This window comes from Bombus flavifrons, chromosome 11, assembly GCF_040668555.2.
Source record: "Bombus flavifrons isolate JBK064 chromosome 11, iyBomFlav1_principal, whole genome shotgun sequence".
Classification (NCBI taxonomy): Eukaryota; Metazoa; Arthropoda; class Insecta; order Hymenoptera; family Apidae; genus Bombus; species Bombus flavifrons.
The window spans coordinates 1,309,893-1,328,646 of record NC_138452.1 but is presented as its reverse complement, the minus strand read 5'-3'; the positions used below and the strand labels follow the sequence as shown (position 1 = coordinate 1,328,646).

Genomic DNA, 18,754 nt, shown 5'->3' with positions numbered 1-18,754 from the left:
TACGTATATTTCAGTGTTATTAAATTATAAATATATGTGCACAAATGTATAGAATATCTCAAATAAAGTAGATACTTGCGATATTTGAAAAATGAAACGAATTTCCATTTTTGTTCCATCCTTGCAGTAGTATTCATAAAATTATGAATGCGCATAAACATCCGCGATCTAATTAAAAAATTCGATATTGTCCCTTGATTTTTTTAAAGTACCTAAATTTTCAAATTATATCAACCCTCTACAAATCACATGGGATTCGACGCGTAACGTCACCGCGGGATTTCTTCAGGGAAGTTTAATTAAAACGCCAGTCTGTCGGGAGTAGAGAGAAAAAATAGAGATAGATAGGGCGTGCACAGTGTTTCGAGAGAATTAAACGCTATCGTTTCCCGATTTGCGATACATCGGCATCCACGGTGCATACATTCCGGCGTCGCGACAGTGACGGAGATCTTTATTGCGTTTCGAAGTACCAGGACTGGCAAACAAAGCGGTAATCTGTCGTGCAGGTTGTTCCGGTGGCGCGGCACGAAATTGCATTCCATAGTAAACGGGCGAAAATGGCGAAGGTCGTGTGTCGGCCATCACATCGGCAAGCTTGTAGCTCAAAGTGTACACTGTAAACATTCGGTGCCCAACTAGACCGACAATGCGAAAAAGTAGAAGTCGCGTCAGCAGGATACTGGTCATTTTCGCAATATTCGAAGGAGGGAAGCTTATGTTGATAGATAGACGGAGGACGATTCTAACTTTCTTTCACTGAAAAATTATTCTGACGCGAGAGAAAAGATTAACACCTGTATTTTACATATTCGAAGTGATTTCTATTACGAGATAAATCATTAGAATATTTAACTCTTAAACACACAGAAGCGAAAAAAGTAATTCTCACGACAGTCTCGAGTAGTCCAATTTAAAGTGACAAATTAAAGCCAAAGGCCATTTCCAAGGAATTTGTGGCCCACGTTTCGTAGATAATATAGGGAATCCAATTGCTAGCTAAAATTGTTTCTACAAATTTTTCTTGGTTCGTGTTTCGTGTCAGTCGGATGAGCCGCATCACGAAGGTTTCTCTATAAACTGTGCTAAACAAGACCACGTTAATTCCAGGCAATTTTCGACGAATTCACTGTAATTTTGTTTCGGGTCAACGTTTAATGCTTTACACGCTTTATCATCGAACGACATTAACGAGCACGGAGGAAGTTTGGTCGATCGGATGAAAAGTCTGGAGGCCGTGTCTGACTGTGCATTTTACTTCGTAGTTAACGATAAAAGAAAGCTTTGCGTGTAGCCAGTCGATGAACATTGAACGATAATTAAGATAGAATCTTACTACGAACGATCGGCAGATTCCTCGTTAATCGGGCGAAGCTACTCTATTCTGAACGTTTCCGTATTTAAGATTCACCGCGTCAAGCATACTCCGGGTCTTCTGTAGGCGATTAAAACGTGACGGGATTTAAATTGGAATTATTTAAATCGCGGCCGAAGTACGGTACAGTTAAACGCGACAAACGAAACACCTTCGCTCTGTCGTTTACGACGACACTCATAAATTTTATTCAGAGAGAATTTGTACGAATGACCAGACCGATATCTGCATTAAAAAGGATTTCGTCGGCTTAACTATTGCTAATTTTTCCCCCGATTTGGATTTTCTACGCGAATTACTAGACGCGCATCAATAAAACTTTAATAATATAAAAGTTTCGGTATACATGAAACTCGTATCGGTAGAACAATAAAGCCAATGAAGCAAACAAAAAAAGCGGCCATTCACAAAATGGTGACAACAAAATATTGAGCTGCACGTTTCCTGCTCTTTTTCATTGTTCCACCCCTCTCATCCGTTTTTATTTTCCCCATTTCTTGTATTCATTTTTTGTTTCGTTGTCGATACCTTGAACGGCTATAGATTTCTCAGCTCGGAACACGGTCAGGCATATCCCTCGAACCACTTCATTGCATTGGTGAAACAATAGCGTGCACGCAAGTCTGGGTATTTATTTCTTTTCTCTTTTTTCCCTCTCTTTTTTTCTGTTTGGTTGCATTGTCGATGAATTTCAATGTAGACTGCAATAAATTGCGGTCACGAGGAGCGGTTGAATACGTGTGGACGATAGGTTGAAGTTGGGATAGGAGAGTCAGCTTTTTCTTCCCTGTCTTGGGCTTTTCTTGGCGCGTCAATGCTTGCAACGATGATAAATTTATCGATGTTGTGCGAGAATTAATCGTTCCTCGATACAAGACCATATTTATCAATGACCTTAGAACACGCCCTTACAATCAGTAGCTCCCGTTGATTTAAGTGTAAAAGTTGTCACGTGAATTCTCTCTGTTTTCCTCTTTTTTCACGAAATAACATTTTGTTATGACTCTTGTAGAATATGTCATACCATACCAGATTATGGAAACAGATAAAGACAAAGGAACGAATCGCGTCGTAAGAAACGAAATAACGAAGGTACCCTCTTCTGGACGTCGGTATACGCGGAAGGAATTAACGAGCGTAACGAAAGTTGCGGGGCTTGTACGTATTACCTAGAATGATTCGACGTCCTTGTAACGAGAGTTTTACGTCCGTTTCATAACCGCGGTTCTCCATAATCGTAAAGAAAGCCGGTATCGGTCTTCGTTGCTTCGACACCGAATGACGAGCTAACGATGACGCCGGACCTGCGTTTTATTGCTCTTGAAACGCGAACCTGTCCATGACTGTTTTGCTAACCACCCCCATGGCAGACATAAACTCGCATTGCCCCAAAGCAGTTGGTATATTTCGTATTTTCTTTAAGACCAAACTTGAAAAATTGTGGGTGGTTTATCTTCATGAATTACCGATTTTCAATCCTGAAGTAATTAATGAAATGGTGTGATCGAAAAGTAAATTTTATACATGTATGTATCTATAAGAAAAAATTCAGATCTTGCGATATTAAAATTTTATTGTGTTTATTTATGTTCAGATTTTATTCATAATGAGAACTGTCTACAGCTATTTTCGATCCGAATCGATGAAATAGATTTGTTTTCAGTGGTAGAACATATTCAGAACATACACGTGATCAAAACGGGGAAGTTTTAATTAGAAGCAAAATTATTATACGATTTATTGGAGCGATTTCCGTAGGATTTTGTTCATTCTGTTTGCAACGGCATGAATTATTATTAAAACATGCACAGGCGACTTGGTTCCGTGTTTAATATCGGACGTTATAATTTTTATCGAATAATTTTCACCCTGCAGAATTTTATGGATGTGTAAAAAATTCCCTTCTATCCGTTGCGCGCTGTCGATAAACAAAAGTGTTTTTTGGTTCTTCCCTTTTTTATTTTTACGTCGACGAGCTTTGAATTGTACACTGATACGCTGCAGCCAGTTTGGCGTTCAGAAACATGTCTGACAAGTAGAATAATTTTATTGCTTGCTTGAAAAAAATAATTTTAAAAATTTTTAACAGAAAAAATATTTAATTTTCAATGTTAGGAAAAATTTCGAAGTTAATACAATTATAGGGTAAGCAAAATCAAAACGTTTCCTTCCATAAACTGTGTTTATGATTGATTGTTCACATATGCACGAGCGACAAACAGAATCCGATCGCTTGAGCGTGCTTGTATACGTGTATTCAAAAGCTGGAATAGTCCAAAATAGCGAGGGACTCGTTAACAAACAATGAATAGGATGATGGTCGTGCGGTTGACCAGGAAAGTAGGATTATTCAAGGTCCGTTGCTTGAGCCGAGTATGCGAACTGTACTTTCGATTTACGAAGCACGTCGACTGTATTCAAACACTATCCATCGTTAAATGCTTCCCTTTGATCCTATTACGAGCCGGTACATTCGAAATTATTTCTCGTGTATCTCGATCCCGATTAACGGATCTGCTCCTGTTTTTCTTTCGTATCCTTTTCCCTTTTTTTTCGTGGCGTCGCGTTATTTCATTTGTTCTGCACATAACAGTGCAATGCACAACAGTTGGGCCATGATACATGACACAGAGCGTTTCGTGTATCGAACAATACAGCGCGGTGTTCATCTGTGTTAAAACTGAAATTGGAAGTGAGAAAAATACAAATTTTTAGGGCAGAAGTACTGATTGTGAGTAGTGAAGTTGCAAACATAAAAACCGTATGTGTTTCCTAATGGACGTATAAAGAAAATAATAAAATGGGAAAGTTTATGGTAGTAAATTTATATGGATATCGAGGTAACGAAGTGAAAAAAATACGTTATTTTATTTACATCGAAGTACCTTTTCCAGATCTTCCTTCCTCTCTCCGAAACCTTCGAATTTTTCATATTGCGTTAGTGCTTCGTAGCGGATCAGGAAGAGAAGAACATAAGGTACATCTATCAAGTCGTAAAGAATATAGTCGCCGAGAATAAACAACCTATAAAGCGTTCTAACGTCGTTGAGCGAACGTCGTTTTATTAGCTAAATTTCTTTTCTGCTTCTTTTTTACAGAATGCAGTATATAATAACGGAACAGATACTTTTTGAGGGGTCGGCGAATTCACCAAGACGAGCACGAAAACAAAGATGCTTCACTTTCACAGTCAGCAATAGGCAGCAGTAGATTATTTCTGTCGTCCAATCGGAAATGATCGTATAATTCATTGGCCCGGGCATAATTCTGACCCGACATTCGACTATTCAGCGAATGGACTTTTTATCGAAACAAATTACAAGCGTGAATGACCATTGTATCAACGCAAGGATTTCTTTGATTGTTTTCCGTTCAGCTATTCATCCAAATGAATGACAATCGATGAATAGAAATTCCTTTCTTCTTCCTTCTTTCTTAAAGGACAAACATATTGTAAGACAGACATTTCTTTTTGAAAAGAATGTTCAGGATCGGACAAGATTTTTATAAATATTTGGTCTTTTTTTTTTAGCAGAATTTGAAATAGTTTTTGTCCGAAACTTTTTCATCATATCGATGCAACACAATGCTTCGCTTAGAGTGTTTCCCATGAAACAAATATTTCTCGATAGCACATATAACGTTTAGAAAAATTTGTTTTTCTTTTCTTAAGTTTCTTAAAATTTGAATACTTAAAAATTTGAGAACTAAGAAGGTTGTTTGATCCAGAAATTAAATCATTCTGCTGTACCAATTTTTTCACCATATTGACGCGATCCACTGAATTGATTTTCAAAAACCAGAAACGTTTCCTTCTTCTCTCTTGTTCGAATAACTTTACGACGCCGTGTTCTTGATAAAAGCGTTCCACATAATTATCGGGCGAACTTGAAGTAGACCTCGTTATATAATAGATCGATAACGTCGATCACCCTCATGCGTTCCAATTATAACGTCTAAGCGATCCCAAGTCGTTCAACGACAGAAGTTCCGAGTGACGCTACGGCGACTTATATAATTAAGAAGCAGAGAAGGACAAGAGGGGGTGGTCGCAACGAGACAGGACCGTTAATAATTTGCAGGAAGGAAAAGGTCGAGAGTAGTGGTCTCACGACCTCGGCGGACAATCCTATGTTTGCCGTGAGGCGTGGTTGCCACCTCAATTAATTATTGCCGCGTGTTCATAATTAAGCGGTCGTATCGTTGGCCAACCATTCTGGATCACGCGAGATTCTCGGCCGCGTGGAAACTTCCTGAAGGTCCTTGTAAAACTGAATTTACGAGGTCTTGCGAATTTCTCGTTCCCCTTGGACACTTCAGTTCTGTTTTCTTGCAAGCTTCTCGTTACCTCTGTAATCCCATCGTCGTAACAACACGGGAGCAATTGCTATATGGCACCTCACGTGACCAGATGGCTTTATTCATTTTTTACGAAATAAATTGTCCTTCAGGGGTTCTGTAGCTACTGACGAGCAGTTATTACAAATTATTTATGATCGCTTGGCTTGTTAGCGATATCCCAGTCGATGTTGTTGAATTTTGAATAGAAAAACTTGTTTTGTTATGTGACAAATATGATAATAACTTTTTAATCGTCGATATTAGCGGAAGAGATATTTATTTGGGAATAATTTAGAACTTTTGAAAAAGTATAACATTCTGGAAGGTGTTTGATGGGGCCATAAAAAATTTCAGAGGTGCATTGTTCTTAACAATTTGAAAATCACGAACACTCCAAAATATTCGGTCTTCTCTGCGATTCCGCATAAGATTGGTTTTACGAGATAAGGCAGAATTCCTGGATGCTAAGGAACTTCTACGAGGACTCCTTATTTGTTACGACTAGTTTAGAATACATCCAACGAATGAAACGGGCTCAGATCAACGTGACAATTTCATACCTGAGATTCGGGCTTGTATGGTATTTAATACTGCAGCAAGATTTATACCTTAGTGTAAGCTCGAGTGTAAGCCTAGTGCCTAGTGTAAGCGTAGCTCGATGTGCCACGAGTGTTGAAAGGTTCTCGAAATTATTATATTGTCGCGCAGATCTACTGCTTCAGTCTGAGTCTCGTAAAAGATCGTATAAAGTTAATGAACGCTATATTTTATCTATAATTTTACGTGACTACTATTTTCTTTTATGACTTTCTTATATCCATAAATAAACGAAAATTGTTTCGCTTTAAATGGATTCGAACAAGATTGAACGCCTATAGAAGCTGAACTTCATTATAAGAAGGAGCTACAAAACTTTCGTATCACGATACCCAGCTCGTATAGCGAAGTTCGAAGGTGAAATTCTTCCTTGAGAAACTTCCCGCGTATCGAATATGCCAAAAGCGACGGCTAAGAATCTTTTTACTTCTATGCAATCCTAAACATTCCAAAGTGAATGAACAGAAGTGCCAACATGTTTTCGAGGTGATAAAAAGTTTTTCGGTCGTCGCTGATGACTTCGCTGCTGCAAATAGTATCTAATAGAAACAAATCTCTACCGTATCGGTCCGTTTTAATGCTCCGTTGTCGATCTAGTTCCCTCAGTTGTTAAATAGCGGTCTTAGAACTTAACAAAGTACATTGTAAGTTTAGTTATTTCTGAGAATCTGCTCACATTCCTTACAAGAAAAAGTAGCGAACGATTTGGCTACGATTTGAATAAATCTTTGTAGGCTTGAAAAACAGCCGAAAATAATAGATACGTATTTTTTTTTTTTAGCTACGGTAACTCAAGTTTAGGGAGTAAAATGACTCCCCAAAGTTCGACCGTTTGGTAAAGTCATCGTACCTTTTATTAGCGATAAATCTTTACGATTTTTCGCCAAGGGAAACGACTTCCTGCGTAACGTAATTTTCTCATTAGAACACTTTTAAAAATATTTTTTGTATTTAAACTTATCATACGATACGTTGTGTCGTTTCCCTGTAATTTATCGATGCAATGTATGCATATATGTAGTAACTTATGGATCTTAGAGTAAGGACAACTAATGATGATTTAATTAGGGTTTAGTGTAGTTTAATAAGCGATACTCAATAACAAAACCCGATTACAATATCGTCGTACGTATCATTATCACACACGCCTTGACTTCCCGATTCACACTCCGTTACATACATAGTGCTCGGCAGGGGGTTTCTATTCAGGGCATCCACATGCTGCATACTTTTACCCGGCCGATGACACACCTGATACTTAAACTCGCCTAACAACAAAGCCCATCTGGCTACACGCACACACAAATCTTTCTTTTTCATTGTCATGGCGAATGCTTGACAATCCGTAACAATAGTAAACGGCACACCTAACAGATATACCCTGAACTTTTTTAACGCTTTTACGATTGCAAGCACCTCTAGTTCGTAACTGGTGTACTTTGCTTCCGCAGGAGTTGTTTTTCCACTGGCAAAGTAGACCGGATGGAATTTTCCGTCGTTTAGATCCAGCTGCATTAATATTGCTCCGTAACCTTCTGCGAACGCGTCCGTATGCAACTCGGTCTCTGCGCTTATTCTATATAGTTTTAACACCGGTCCGCTGGTAAGCGCTGCTTTCAAGGTTTCTAAAGCTTCTGATTCCCGATCCCCGAACCGGAACTCTACTTCCTTTTTCAACAGGTCAGTTAAAGGTTTGGCAATCTTCGCGTAGCCTCTAATGAATTTTCGGAAATATCCCGTAAGTCCCAGGAAACTCTGAACTTTTCTAACCGATGTTGGCTTGGGAAAGTTTGCAACGGCCTTGGTTTTATGGGTGGACGGCTTTATGGTGTTTTCCAAGACTATGTACCCCAAATACTCGATTTCCCTCTGCATAAAACGGCATTTCTTCCAATTTGACTAACCCATACTGCCTAGTTAGCTCTATGACCACTTGCAAACGTTCCCACGCCTCCTCTAAACTCTTTGCAAGGATAATAATATCGTCCATGTACACGATGACAATACCCTTATCCATCAGTTCCTTAAAAATCATGGAAATGTACTTTTGGAAGATAATGGGGGAAATTTTTAAACCGAACGGCAACTTCAAAAATTCGTATTGTCCCGTTGGCGTAACAAACGAGGTATACTTTCGGCTGTCTTTGTCTAGACTCACGTGGAGAAACCCATTCTTTAAATCTATCGTCGTAAAAAACTGGGCGCCCTGCAACGCATCTAAAATGTCTTCAAGGCAACGGGACATGTGGACACTCGATAAGTTCATTAAGCTCGCGAAAATCGACACAGACCCTGATGGAGCCATCTTTCTTTCGGACTACAACTATCGGACTTGCGTACTCCGAATCTGATGGTTTGATGATGCCTTCGTTTGTCCACAACTCCATCAAATCGTCTACTTCCTTTTTCTCGAACGGCGCCAGTCTTCGCGGTCTTCGTGCTACGGGTTTGTCGCTTTTCAAAACGATTTTCGCGGTTATCCCGACATCTCGCTTCTTCTCCGGCCTATACCCCGTAATGATATCGCAAATCGCTTCACGGTAATGAGGTTCTCGAACATTTTTTTTTTTTTTTTTTTTTTTTTTTTTATTAACGTGGAGGAAATCCGCACGGACACCAGGTCGCTTCTAGGGAAAAGCGGCGTGGTAGTGCCGGACTCCAACCGACTAAAACCTCCACGATGACCGTCCCGGCTGCGATCGAGAGGGGCCCGGGAACCGGTGTAAGCGATACACCCCCCCCGCGCTCAATACGTCACCTAATGGAGCGATGTGCGGCCACGTCACACCGCGCCTCGTCGCCGGGGCCGCCGTGCCAGGCAGTCCGGTTCCCCTACCGGGCTGCTCTGCGGCCCCGGGGCGCTGAGCTGCCAGCGCCTAAGTTTGCACCCCACCGGGGGACGCGGCGGACCTAGTGCGTCTCACCGAAGCGCGTCCATGACCTCTGCCGCGCCCTCGCCGGTCAGTCCTCTCAGGGTGAGAGTACCGCACCCTCACCCTCTCCGCAGCCTCTTTTCGAAGCATGACTTGTTCACAGAAGGAGGTCACGGCCCTCCTCCTTCTCTCGTTTATCAACAATGCCTCGAGGATCGCCGGCGGCGAAAGATCCCAACCGATTTCCACGATGAGGTCGTGGCGCGGCCGCGCCCACGCTGGACAGTGTTCCAGCGTGTGCTGCGCCGAATCCACGCTCGCATCGCAGTGGTGGCAGCGCGCGGTCGCCTCCTTCCCGATTCGGTGCAGATACTCACCGAAGCAACCGTGTCCGGTGAGCACCTGCGTCACCCTGTAGGTCAGGGGAGGCCCACCGCCGTCCAACCAAACGTCCCAGTTTGGACTCTCCACTCGCATTCTGGCCGTTCTAGCATCCCTTTGTCTTTTCCTAGGCCCACCACACGCGTGTTCCGCAGACGCTCGTAGCCAGGGTCACGTAGGCCTTTTCTACGAAACTATGCACTTGAAAAGACCGATGACACATTTATGGACCCGACGGCGCCTCGGCTCTCGCGACATTGTTCATGGTTAACTCGATGTTTATTAGGCCCTTTTCCCGATACTACATATATTTCTTTTATTCGGTATATCATAGGATTATTGACGACCTTCGAACGATGAAAATATTAAAAAGACGACGGAGGGATGAGTTTCGTTTGTTACTTGAAGCATGCAAGTTTATAAGTATCAGGTTAAAAATCGAATGACCAAGGGTAGAAGGGCGTCAATAAAATGTAAAAAGAGGAGTCGTTAAGAAGTAAGTGTTTTTTTTTATATCTTCGAACGATGACCCTGCGTGGGTATCTGCTGCTATGCCACTTGAAAACCATTATATGTTACATAAAGGAGAGCAGGAAGTCGTTCTTTCAATGATGAAAAATAAGACCCGCGTCCAACTCCTTACCTTTTTTTATTCTTTTATTACTTGACGATGATACGGAATTACTGTAACTTCAATTGTAACTTTATGCACCAAATTATAGAATTTATGATCCAGGGAAGATTTGTATATTAGTATTAATCGAATCGATTTAATTGGAATAAATTCAGCAGATGCCAATGAAATTAGGCGACAAAGATAAAGCACAATGTACATAAGATCTTTGCAATTAAAGCAAGGCATTCCGCGGATAAAGTTAATCGTAAACGAGAAAAGTTCGGAACGTTGTTAGTTTAGGTATCATCCCCGTGGCTGTCGAAAGTTACGAATGTACCAATTTTCCCAATTAGGAAGTTTGCAATTAAGTTTGGCCGGAAAGGATTGTCTTTGTAAACCCATCTGCTAAAAGTATAATGACCAAAAAGATATCCTACAAAGTCTAGTTAATGTTGTCCACCTGTTTATTTGTTCGCCACTTAATGACTTTAATTAAATTTGAATTTGTAATTTATCGCGTAAATTGAAACGTAATAATAATGTGATATTTTGATTTAAATATCTTGTGCTAAATATCAACATATGCAATACCTACATCTGACTGCGATTTTCGTTATATATTTGCCATATTTATATACAACCTAATGTTGCAAACAGAAATATACTGCTTTTATAAATTAATAATGGAATGGCTCTGAATAAATAGATTCGCGGCAATAAAGTTGAGGGTCAATGTTTTTCGATTTCCTCTACGAACACTTTAGCCTTTAACTTAAGTTTTGCGCGGAGTTTACCTCTGTTAAATGATCAAATTTTTCGTTGTCAACGCACGCAACCGTTGCGCTAGATCCGTAATTTTCTCCTCTTTTGTCTTCCTCATTTTTAGATATTTATCCTGTCGTGCTTAATGATCAGAGAGAAGAAGATAATATAAACAAGACATATTCTGTTACGTAAATAGCAGAATAAATGTATATCATGATAGTAATGTAGTACTGTTAACGATCGTCGTGTGTACTCTCACTCGTATAACTTTTCGGTTGCTTCGAATTCGACATTTCGCGATAACATGGATAAGTTCATACGTCTGTTTCTTTTTCTCAACAACATGAAATTGATATCAGTATTATCCGAATAAGCCATCGAATTCGCTCGAGGCACGGCTTCCGTCTTGTAATGGGATTTTGATAGTAACTGGTTGAGAGGTAGCAACCCTCATCATGGGAATAATTTCCTCGGCGTATCTGTATCGCGTTCACTACACCTTGCACGTTTGGATGCGATACGTTATCGTCAGCTTACACGCTTTACCGAATCTGTGTTCTTCTCTTTAATGCAAATTGATAGCATAAAAAGAAAAGATCTTTACCTATTACAAGGTACTCAGATTTGTCATATTCTGCTTGCTTAATAATAATAATGTAAAAATTATTAATAGATATTACTAATAACTAACAGAAGTTATTTTGTACGTAAGTTTGTTATATATTAATCGTTTGAAATAATAGAATCTGATACCAGTAGTTAGTAAACACGGCAGAGGTAATTCGAAATCGTCAGACTCGATATTCTCCGATATACTCCATATCCGTCTAATTCAACATAAACTGCAGTGTTTCTCTATCTCCCAACATGTGAGATATTATACAACACAAATGATGCTAAATTTTTGTAGTTCGATATTAGTGACAGTAAATATGTATACGATCGTGATATGGGAGCTTTTAAAGAATCTAATAAAAATTCAGTAATGTATGTCACGTAATGCACGCAGAATTTCACCTAATCCATACAAGGTTCTACGAAGCCTCCAGGATCTTGAAGCTTCTAGATGAGTGTTCAGAAGTTTCGGGATCTTTGAGTACTTCGGTATCCTTGGAGTCTGCGCGGTCCTCAGAGTCCTCCGGATTTTTTGGCTCTTAAGGTATCCAAAGTTTCCGGTCTTTCCAGTATACTTCTTCAACTCATATCTTTTACATTTATTCCGTACAATTTGCTTAATTTATTACTATATTTCTCACATTTGCTGTCGTAAATTATCATCCTAATATCTTGACTATGAGTTTAAATCTTGTGAAAGTTGTACGTTAAAACGTAATACACCATATGAAATCTTTGAAAATTCTCAACACATATCGGATATGTGTCATAATGAATGCTAGGTTGAATCTGTTTGTAGCACACGAACGCAATGCTCAACGTGTTCCGCGACGCCTATATTGCCACCATAAATCTAACATGGCGGTTGAACATTAACCCAGCGACCGCCGTCTATACTTCCGGTATTGGTTGACCTCTACATCCGATAAAATAGCTGTCTATATGGTTTCTGATGTTATTTACACCGATTTAATGAACCGTAACAGAATTACCTTCCGGGTAAAATCATGTTTATCTGAATAGAAAAAATGATTACCTATCATAACACGTGTAATTGAAATAACACGTGAAAAAGCTGTTTTTAGCAGCGAAACGAATTTTGTTTATAATAATTGGTTTCTTCAATTTCTAGAAAAATATATTATAAAATATTGAATACATTCATTTGTATTTATTATATTGTTGTTTGTCCTCGAATGTCAATTTATTTTCACGAATTGGCAAAAAGAATGATTTGATTAAATTTTTTCTCTCGTCGACAATGCAGTTCGTTTCTCTCGGCTTTTTTCGTAGATGCAATCACGCGAATGATCATAGACTAAATTTCGGGATATAAATCTCTGTAGGGACGAGATAGTGGAGTGGAAAATTGGATGACGATGTGGTCGGTTCACAGGTGGATACCACGCCAACTCTTTGTCCTACCGCAAATAAAATACGTTTCAGAACATTTGGCATGAACACACTGCGAAATTTGGCAGTAATGCTTGCCCGCTGAAGTATTTACCGATATTGCAATCTCCAACGATATTTTCTTCTCTTTTTCATATGGGACAAGAATGAGATACATACAGTTACTCGAACAAAGTTTTTCCATGTACTATTTTCTTTAATAAGTTAATAGAACACAGCTTTACAATTCGTACTCATATTATTCCTTCCATTGCAGAGTCACGACAGCTGGCAAGGACACGACGGGGACCAGGTGAGCATTCATCGCTTACAACTACAAACGTTGCTTTGCTTTTGCTCTAAGCATGCTGCTTTATTCTTTCTTTTCTTCTGTTATCATGCGCTTTAATTACTCTGCTCTACTACCTATACCTCACTACTAGTTCAATTGTTCTTTTTTACTTATCATATATCGTTAATTTTTTAGTTGTTTTATTCTATTCTAACTTAAAAGGCCTAATGAGACTGTAGTAAATTTTTGTCGAATTTTGTGCATGTTTTAACGAAATTAACAAGAAAATTGTACATTTGATAGTAAAAATGACGTGGTCTATAATTATTCATTTTCGGATGGTATTTACTATATTTTGAAGAACGATAATTGAATTTAAATGGTTCGATGTATGAAAATGTATTTTCGACAGAGGAAGTCGTACTTGCCGCATGTATCACGTAGCATTCCCAGTGGTATCGGCAAGGGTAGCACAGAAACGATTAAAAGAGAGTACGCGGAGAGAATGAAACCAATTTACATGACAGTGATACATACGATTCGAATTCTTACCACCTGATTACGTAGCTGCAACTTGCAGTTTATCTCTTAGTTATTAAGGGCATTGCGGTTTTTAATGATGCGATGGTTTCAACGACTAGTGCATCAGCGTTGCAACGTTCCTCGTTAAGTACTAACGATTAGTCGATGTTGTGCTAGTACTTATGAAAATATTTATCAATCCGGGAAATCTCTCGTGTACGTCTTAGATATTAACCAATGCTCTCCTATCGTAGCGCTAAAATCCGCGGTATTCATGTCCACATTTTTCAAACATCGGTATACATATTGATACATTACCATGTTTATTGGTAAATTCATTAACGTGATGCGATAATTGAATATACTTCATTACTGCACCTGATTGTTGTTCTTAAATACATTGGAGTTTTTAAAGGAAAATTTTAAGATAAAATCGTTTAATTTATTAGAAATATTGATACGCGTAATATGAAAATCCTAAATGAGATTCGTAATTGATAGAATAATCGTTTAATTAAAGTTTATTAATTCGCCCATGGCTAATGTCCGTTAATATCGACTACCATACAACAAAAGAGTCGGAGGGTATAAAAGTTTCTGGGAGAACTGAAATACGAGAATATTTCCGCGAGACAGAGCGTCGCATGGCGACAACCATGGAACGCTTTTTACGAGGAATGAAAGACGGTAGAAGCACTTAACAATGAAGGCTGGTCGAATGAGATTTAGTGTACCGTCTAATCGGGTTTACTCTTGCCTTAGGGTTACGCCCCTTGCTGATACGCCGATACAGACTTGGACTACGAGAGTGGAAAAACTGTGGTAGTATGGGTAAAGAGTAAGAGGAAGGAAACTGAAGAAAACTGCGAGACCAAATGGTTAGGGGACGCGCTCCGTGAATTTAAAAAGATTCGTTAAACCTTGATACTGCTATAGACTGCGTGCTCTGTAAGGGAACTCTTTGTTAAGGAGTTCGACTATTCACCCATTCGCGTAATGCTCCTCCGAGATTTATCTCCGAAAGAAGATTTGTTAACCGTGTCAGAACATTCACGGAAACAAATGACTAATCGATTTTATTGTTTGATCAATTTCATTCGTTACAGCCGAGCTACTAATTGTAACTTTAAATCAATTTCTTGGCGTAAATATTTATTCAAGATTTTATGGAAGTTTCATTTGTTTAATGTAATTAATGCAATTAAATTACTTCTAAATTTTTATGAAACGGTTTAAAGGCACCAGAGAAGATTTATATTTAAACCAATGACGCTCTTTAAATTTCAATATTCGAGATCTATACACCGTTCAAGAATATCTCGAAGAGGTAAGTTCTGATCGATGGTTTCTGATATAAACCCTCGAACGAACCACGTATACCGTTTTTCAATAGTCGCTTCTCTAGAGAGGATCTATTTCGACTCCCATCTTCTTGTTTCGAATATTCACAATATGTCACCCACTACGCCATCCTCCAGCCGGCTTTATTCTCTTTTGTAACGATACAAAGCAGATCGCTCTTCCCTTTTCCTTTGTTCACGACGGACAATTTTGTGTCGAGATTCTTCTTCTCTTCGCTTCATGAAAATTCTCTTAAGATAAATCGTTCAGACAAACCTTTCTTCATCGTTTCATCCTTTTAACGTGAAATTTAGTAGCATCGACTCTGTTATCACGAAATTATCTTTTATAAAATATTACAAAATCTCGCCATGTAGATCTTAAATAATTCCCTTGATCTACGATAAAGGACGTTCGTCGAAGGGTTCCCACTGCTAAAATACGTCAAAAAAAATCTCGCCACGATTTGCCGACGTGAATTCCTGTGGGAATTGTAGAATGCTCGTGCACACCGGATTGCCACGTTGAGTTATACCGAATCCGAATGAAATCGCTTTTATGAGAATGAATGTAATGCACCATGGACAAGCCGAACATATTGTCCGATACATATTTGCATTGTAACGAGTAGGTATCAAAGTTTGCCGAGAGATCGCTAAAACCTCCTTTCATCGGTGTAAGAAGTTTGCGGTTCGTCAGGCGTTAAGATGATTCGTTTTCCAGGCTATTTCATTTTACTTCAATATTTAAACTCTCTTCATGTTAACAATCTAATAATTTTCACTTAACAAGGAAGTCGTTATTTTCTAATGAATGTTAAACATTTAACGTCTTGTAAATATTAAATAAGGAAACTCGACGAGACTTTTGCGACTCTTGGAGTAATGGCTTCGTATATAAATACACGACGCATTTATTATTCCAGCAAAGGGGCTTCGTTCCTGTTCAAGATATTAAATGAATCAAAATTCCCTTCTCTCGGTGTATCGCGGTTACTAACACGGGAAAAAGGGCTTGGTGCCAATTACCCTAACTCACCCTCCTGCCCAGCTTTATCTCCGCTTTCTTTCTCCCTTATTTACTGCCTGCCCTTTTCTCGTATACACATTACTCTCTACTTATCCCTTTTTCTTCGGTCTCTTTTTTATTCCTCGATGAGCATTGCGACTCCCGCTGCAAATGAGCCACTCCAGTTATAAGAGATTAGCCTAGGGCCTAGGGTGTTCGGCAGCTAACTTCCTATCCTTCTCTGTGTGTGTGTTTTTTTTCTCTCATTACTAGGGTCATACGGAAGGCGGAGACTGCTGAGATTCAACCGCAGACAAACAAAATTCTGAAAAATACGAGAAAGAAATGGATCTCGTGACGTTCGGTTCCCGACACACGCTAATTAAGCTCCAGCATCCTCTTCGGCATTTTCCTTTGGATTCCATTATGTTCGACGCAATAAAACACGAAATCAATTGTTTTGCATTGGTATTGTTTTTTTTCTCACAATCCTTCCATTCTCCCATTTTTTTTTTCACACAAATGATCGTTTAGAATGCAAAATTAATGCTATAGGAAGTTACGAACTGCATTTGTGAAGTTAATGTAAAATAAATCATTTTTTAAGAATGGTGTACTTTATGAAACGCGAATATTGCGTAGATTTATAATTAGTTACAGTTAGTTTCCAATTCCTATCTTTGCAAAAGGTACTGTACAACAAAGTTTGGTGCACGTTAAACAGCTTATCGACAGAGTTTGCAGAATATAGCTGCTACAACACATAGGTGTCACTTACAGTTCTAATTCCAATTATATTGTGTTTCACCTGTACATTAATATTTTATTAATTTAGTAATACGAATTCTATGTTACAAATTAACACATTTACAAAGATTGCGAAGAAAGTATCAAATAAAAGTTTCATGCCAGCATCGACGAGCAAGTCATCGACGAGTCAATCGTATCATCACTTGATCTCTTTACTTAGTTATCTCGAAGAAATCTTTTAATCTCTACCACATTTAATGTATTGAATTGAAAAATTATATTGATCGTTCGGAAGCAAAATAATAAAGGTACCTACATACATGTATCATCAAATCAATATGCAGCCGGCCAATTTTCAGAACGGAAGTTGTACCCGTTTCTACGCAATTTTCGGTTTGAATGTAGTTTTGGTCGGAAATCGGTTCAAAGGAATGCATAGCGGAGCATTACGGAAACATTAAGCGGGCTTCGATGCATTGACGCGATTTCGGCGGGGCCTATTCGCAGAGGTAGAGATGCCGGTTAGAGAAATGCAAATTGCAGTCAGTCAGACGGCATTAAGCGTTGCCATTGTTCCGCAACGTACTCCGCGTGTCGGTGGCACAGTTGCATACGGCAGCACGCAAGATACACCATCGGTGAAATTGCCTCCCCAGAAATTCTAAAGGTTTCGTTCAAGTTTCCAGGTCACATAGCTCGGGGCATTCGAGGGAAAAGGATCGTCAGATATGAATGCGTTGACCGCTTTCGGCCTTTGAGCATATTTATTTTTCGCGAATGATTAGAAAGAGTTCAAGTAGTCGTTAAAAAGCCGGAGGGTTACTACTTTTTTCATATCCATTCAGACGCGTGAAAACGGTGATGCATTGAAACAAAATCACGATGCATCTGTACTCCTGTAAACATATCTAATCCTAGGTCGTTGGATTTCAAAGTGACGGCTCATAGAAAAAAACAGGTTTCTTCTACAGCTCGGATGCGGTTATTGTGCGTTCAGATCGGGTATTTGGTCTTTTTTTTTATCAAAGTTTACGAAAAGGAGTTGGAAGAATCCGAGAAGATCCTACTCTGTACGAATATTTTTATTGAGAAGGAATTCCTCTACCTCCGAACGTGTGCGCTGAGTCAAACAAGAATCACGTTTTTTTTTTAGAGAGATTAGATTGAAACGAGTTTCCTGATTCGCAGACAGTGTCACATGGTCTTCGGGGTCGACTTCGAACTCGAGGATTCCTGGAGACGAGCAATTCCATTTAAATTCCATCGAACCTGATGGAATAGCGATAACAGAACTTTTCACCAATTATGGGTGTCGTTGAAAGCGAAAGGAGCATTTCCACGAACGCAAACGTATTTAATTACACTTTTATTTCCCAAACAAGACAACGCTTTTTCTATCGGATTGCGACATCTCGACTGCTTGGAATGTTAAGAATTTCTGTATCTTTAAAACTTTATTTCTATAAGTAAGTCTATCGTAATGTTTTATTCATTTCAATAATTTGTTTTAACAATTTATATACCATACAATTATAATTTCGGTATAGAAATATCAAGAAAAATATTTAGTAGGTATACAATGACGATAGGCAAGAGCATAATCAAACAGGTAGCTCCCGAAATTCATGTAAACTGTCTATCATTACGACCGTGCCCGAAGCGATATCTTCCTATCTACCTCAACTTCCCCCAATCACGAAAAAGCCGCACGACCTCGCGCGATCAGCCTGGCACGAAACGGCGCAGCGTCACCGAAGAAACGAACGTCTTCTGTATGGTTAGTACATTCTGGGCGAGAGGAAGCAAAATATAAGAGGAAACGAGAGGGAGAACGAGAGGCACGCGGTAGAGAACGCGAATACTTTCGTGTAGAGTTGGCCACTTTT

General features: G+C 39.2%; 1 protein-coding gene across 22 annotated transcripts in view; it reads left to right on the top strand.

Annotated features, from left to right (window-relative positions):
• Positions 1-18,754, top strand: part of dlg1 (MAGUK family member discs large 1) — a 539,916-nt gene that overhangs the window by 387,471 nt on the left and 133,691 nt on the right. For all 22 annotated transcript variants that reach the window (XM_069122833.1, XM_069122830.1, XM_069122828.1 and 19 more), the window contains one exon: positions 13,233-13,268. In XM_069122833.1, coding sequence (XP_068978934.1) covers positions 13,233-13,268 — 36 coding nt within the window. The remainder of the gene's footprint in view (positions 1-13,232; positions 13,269-18,754) is intronic.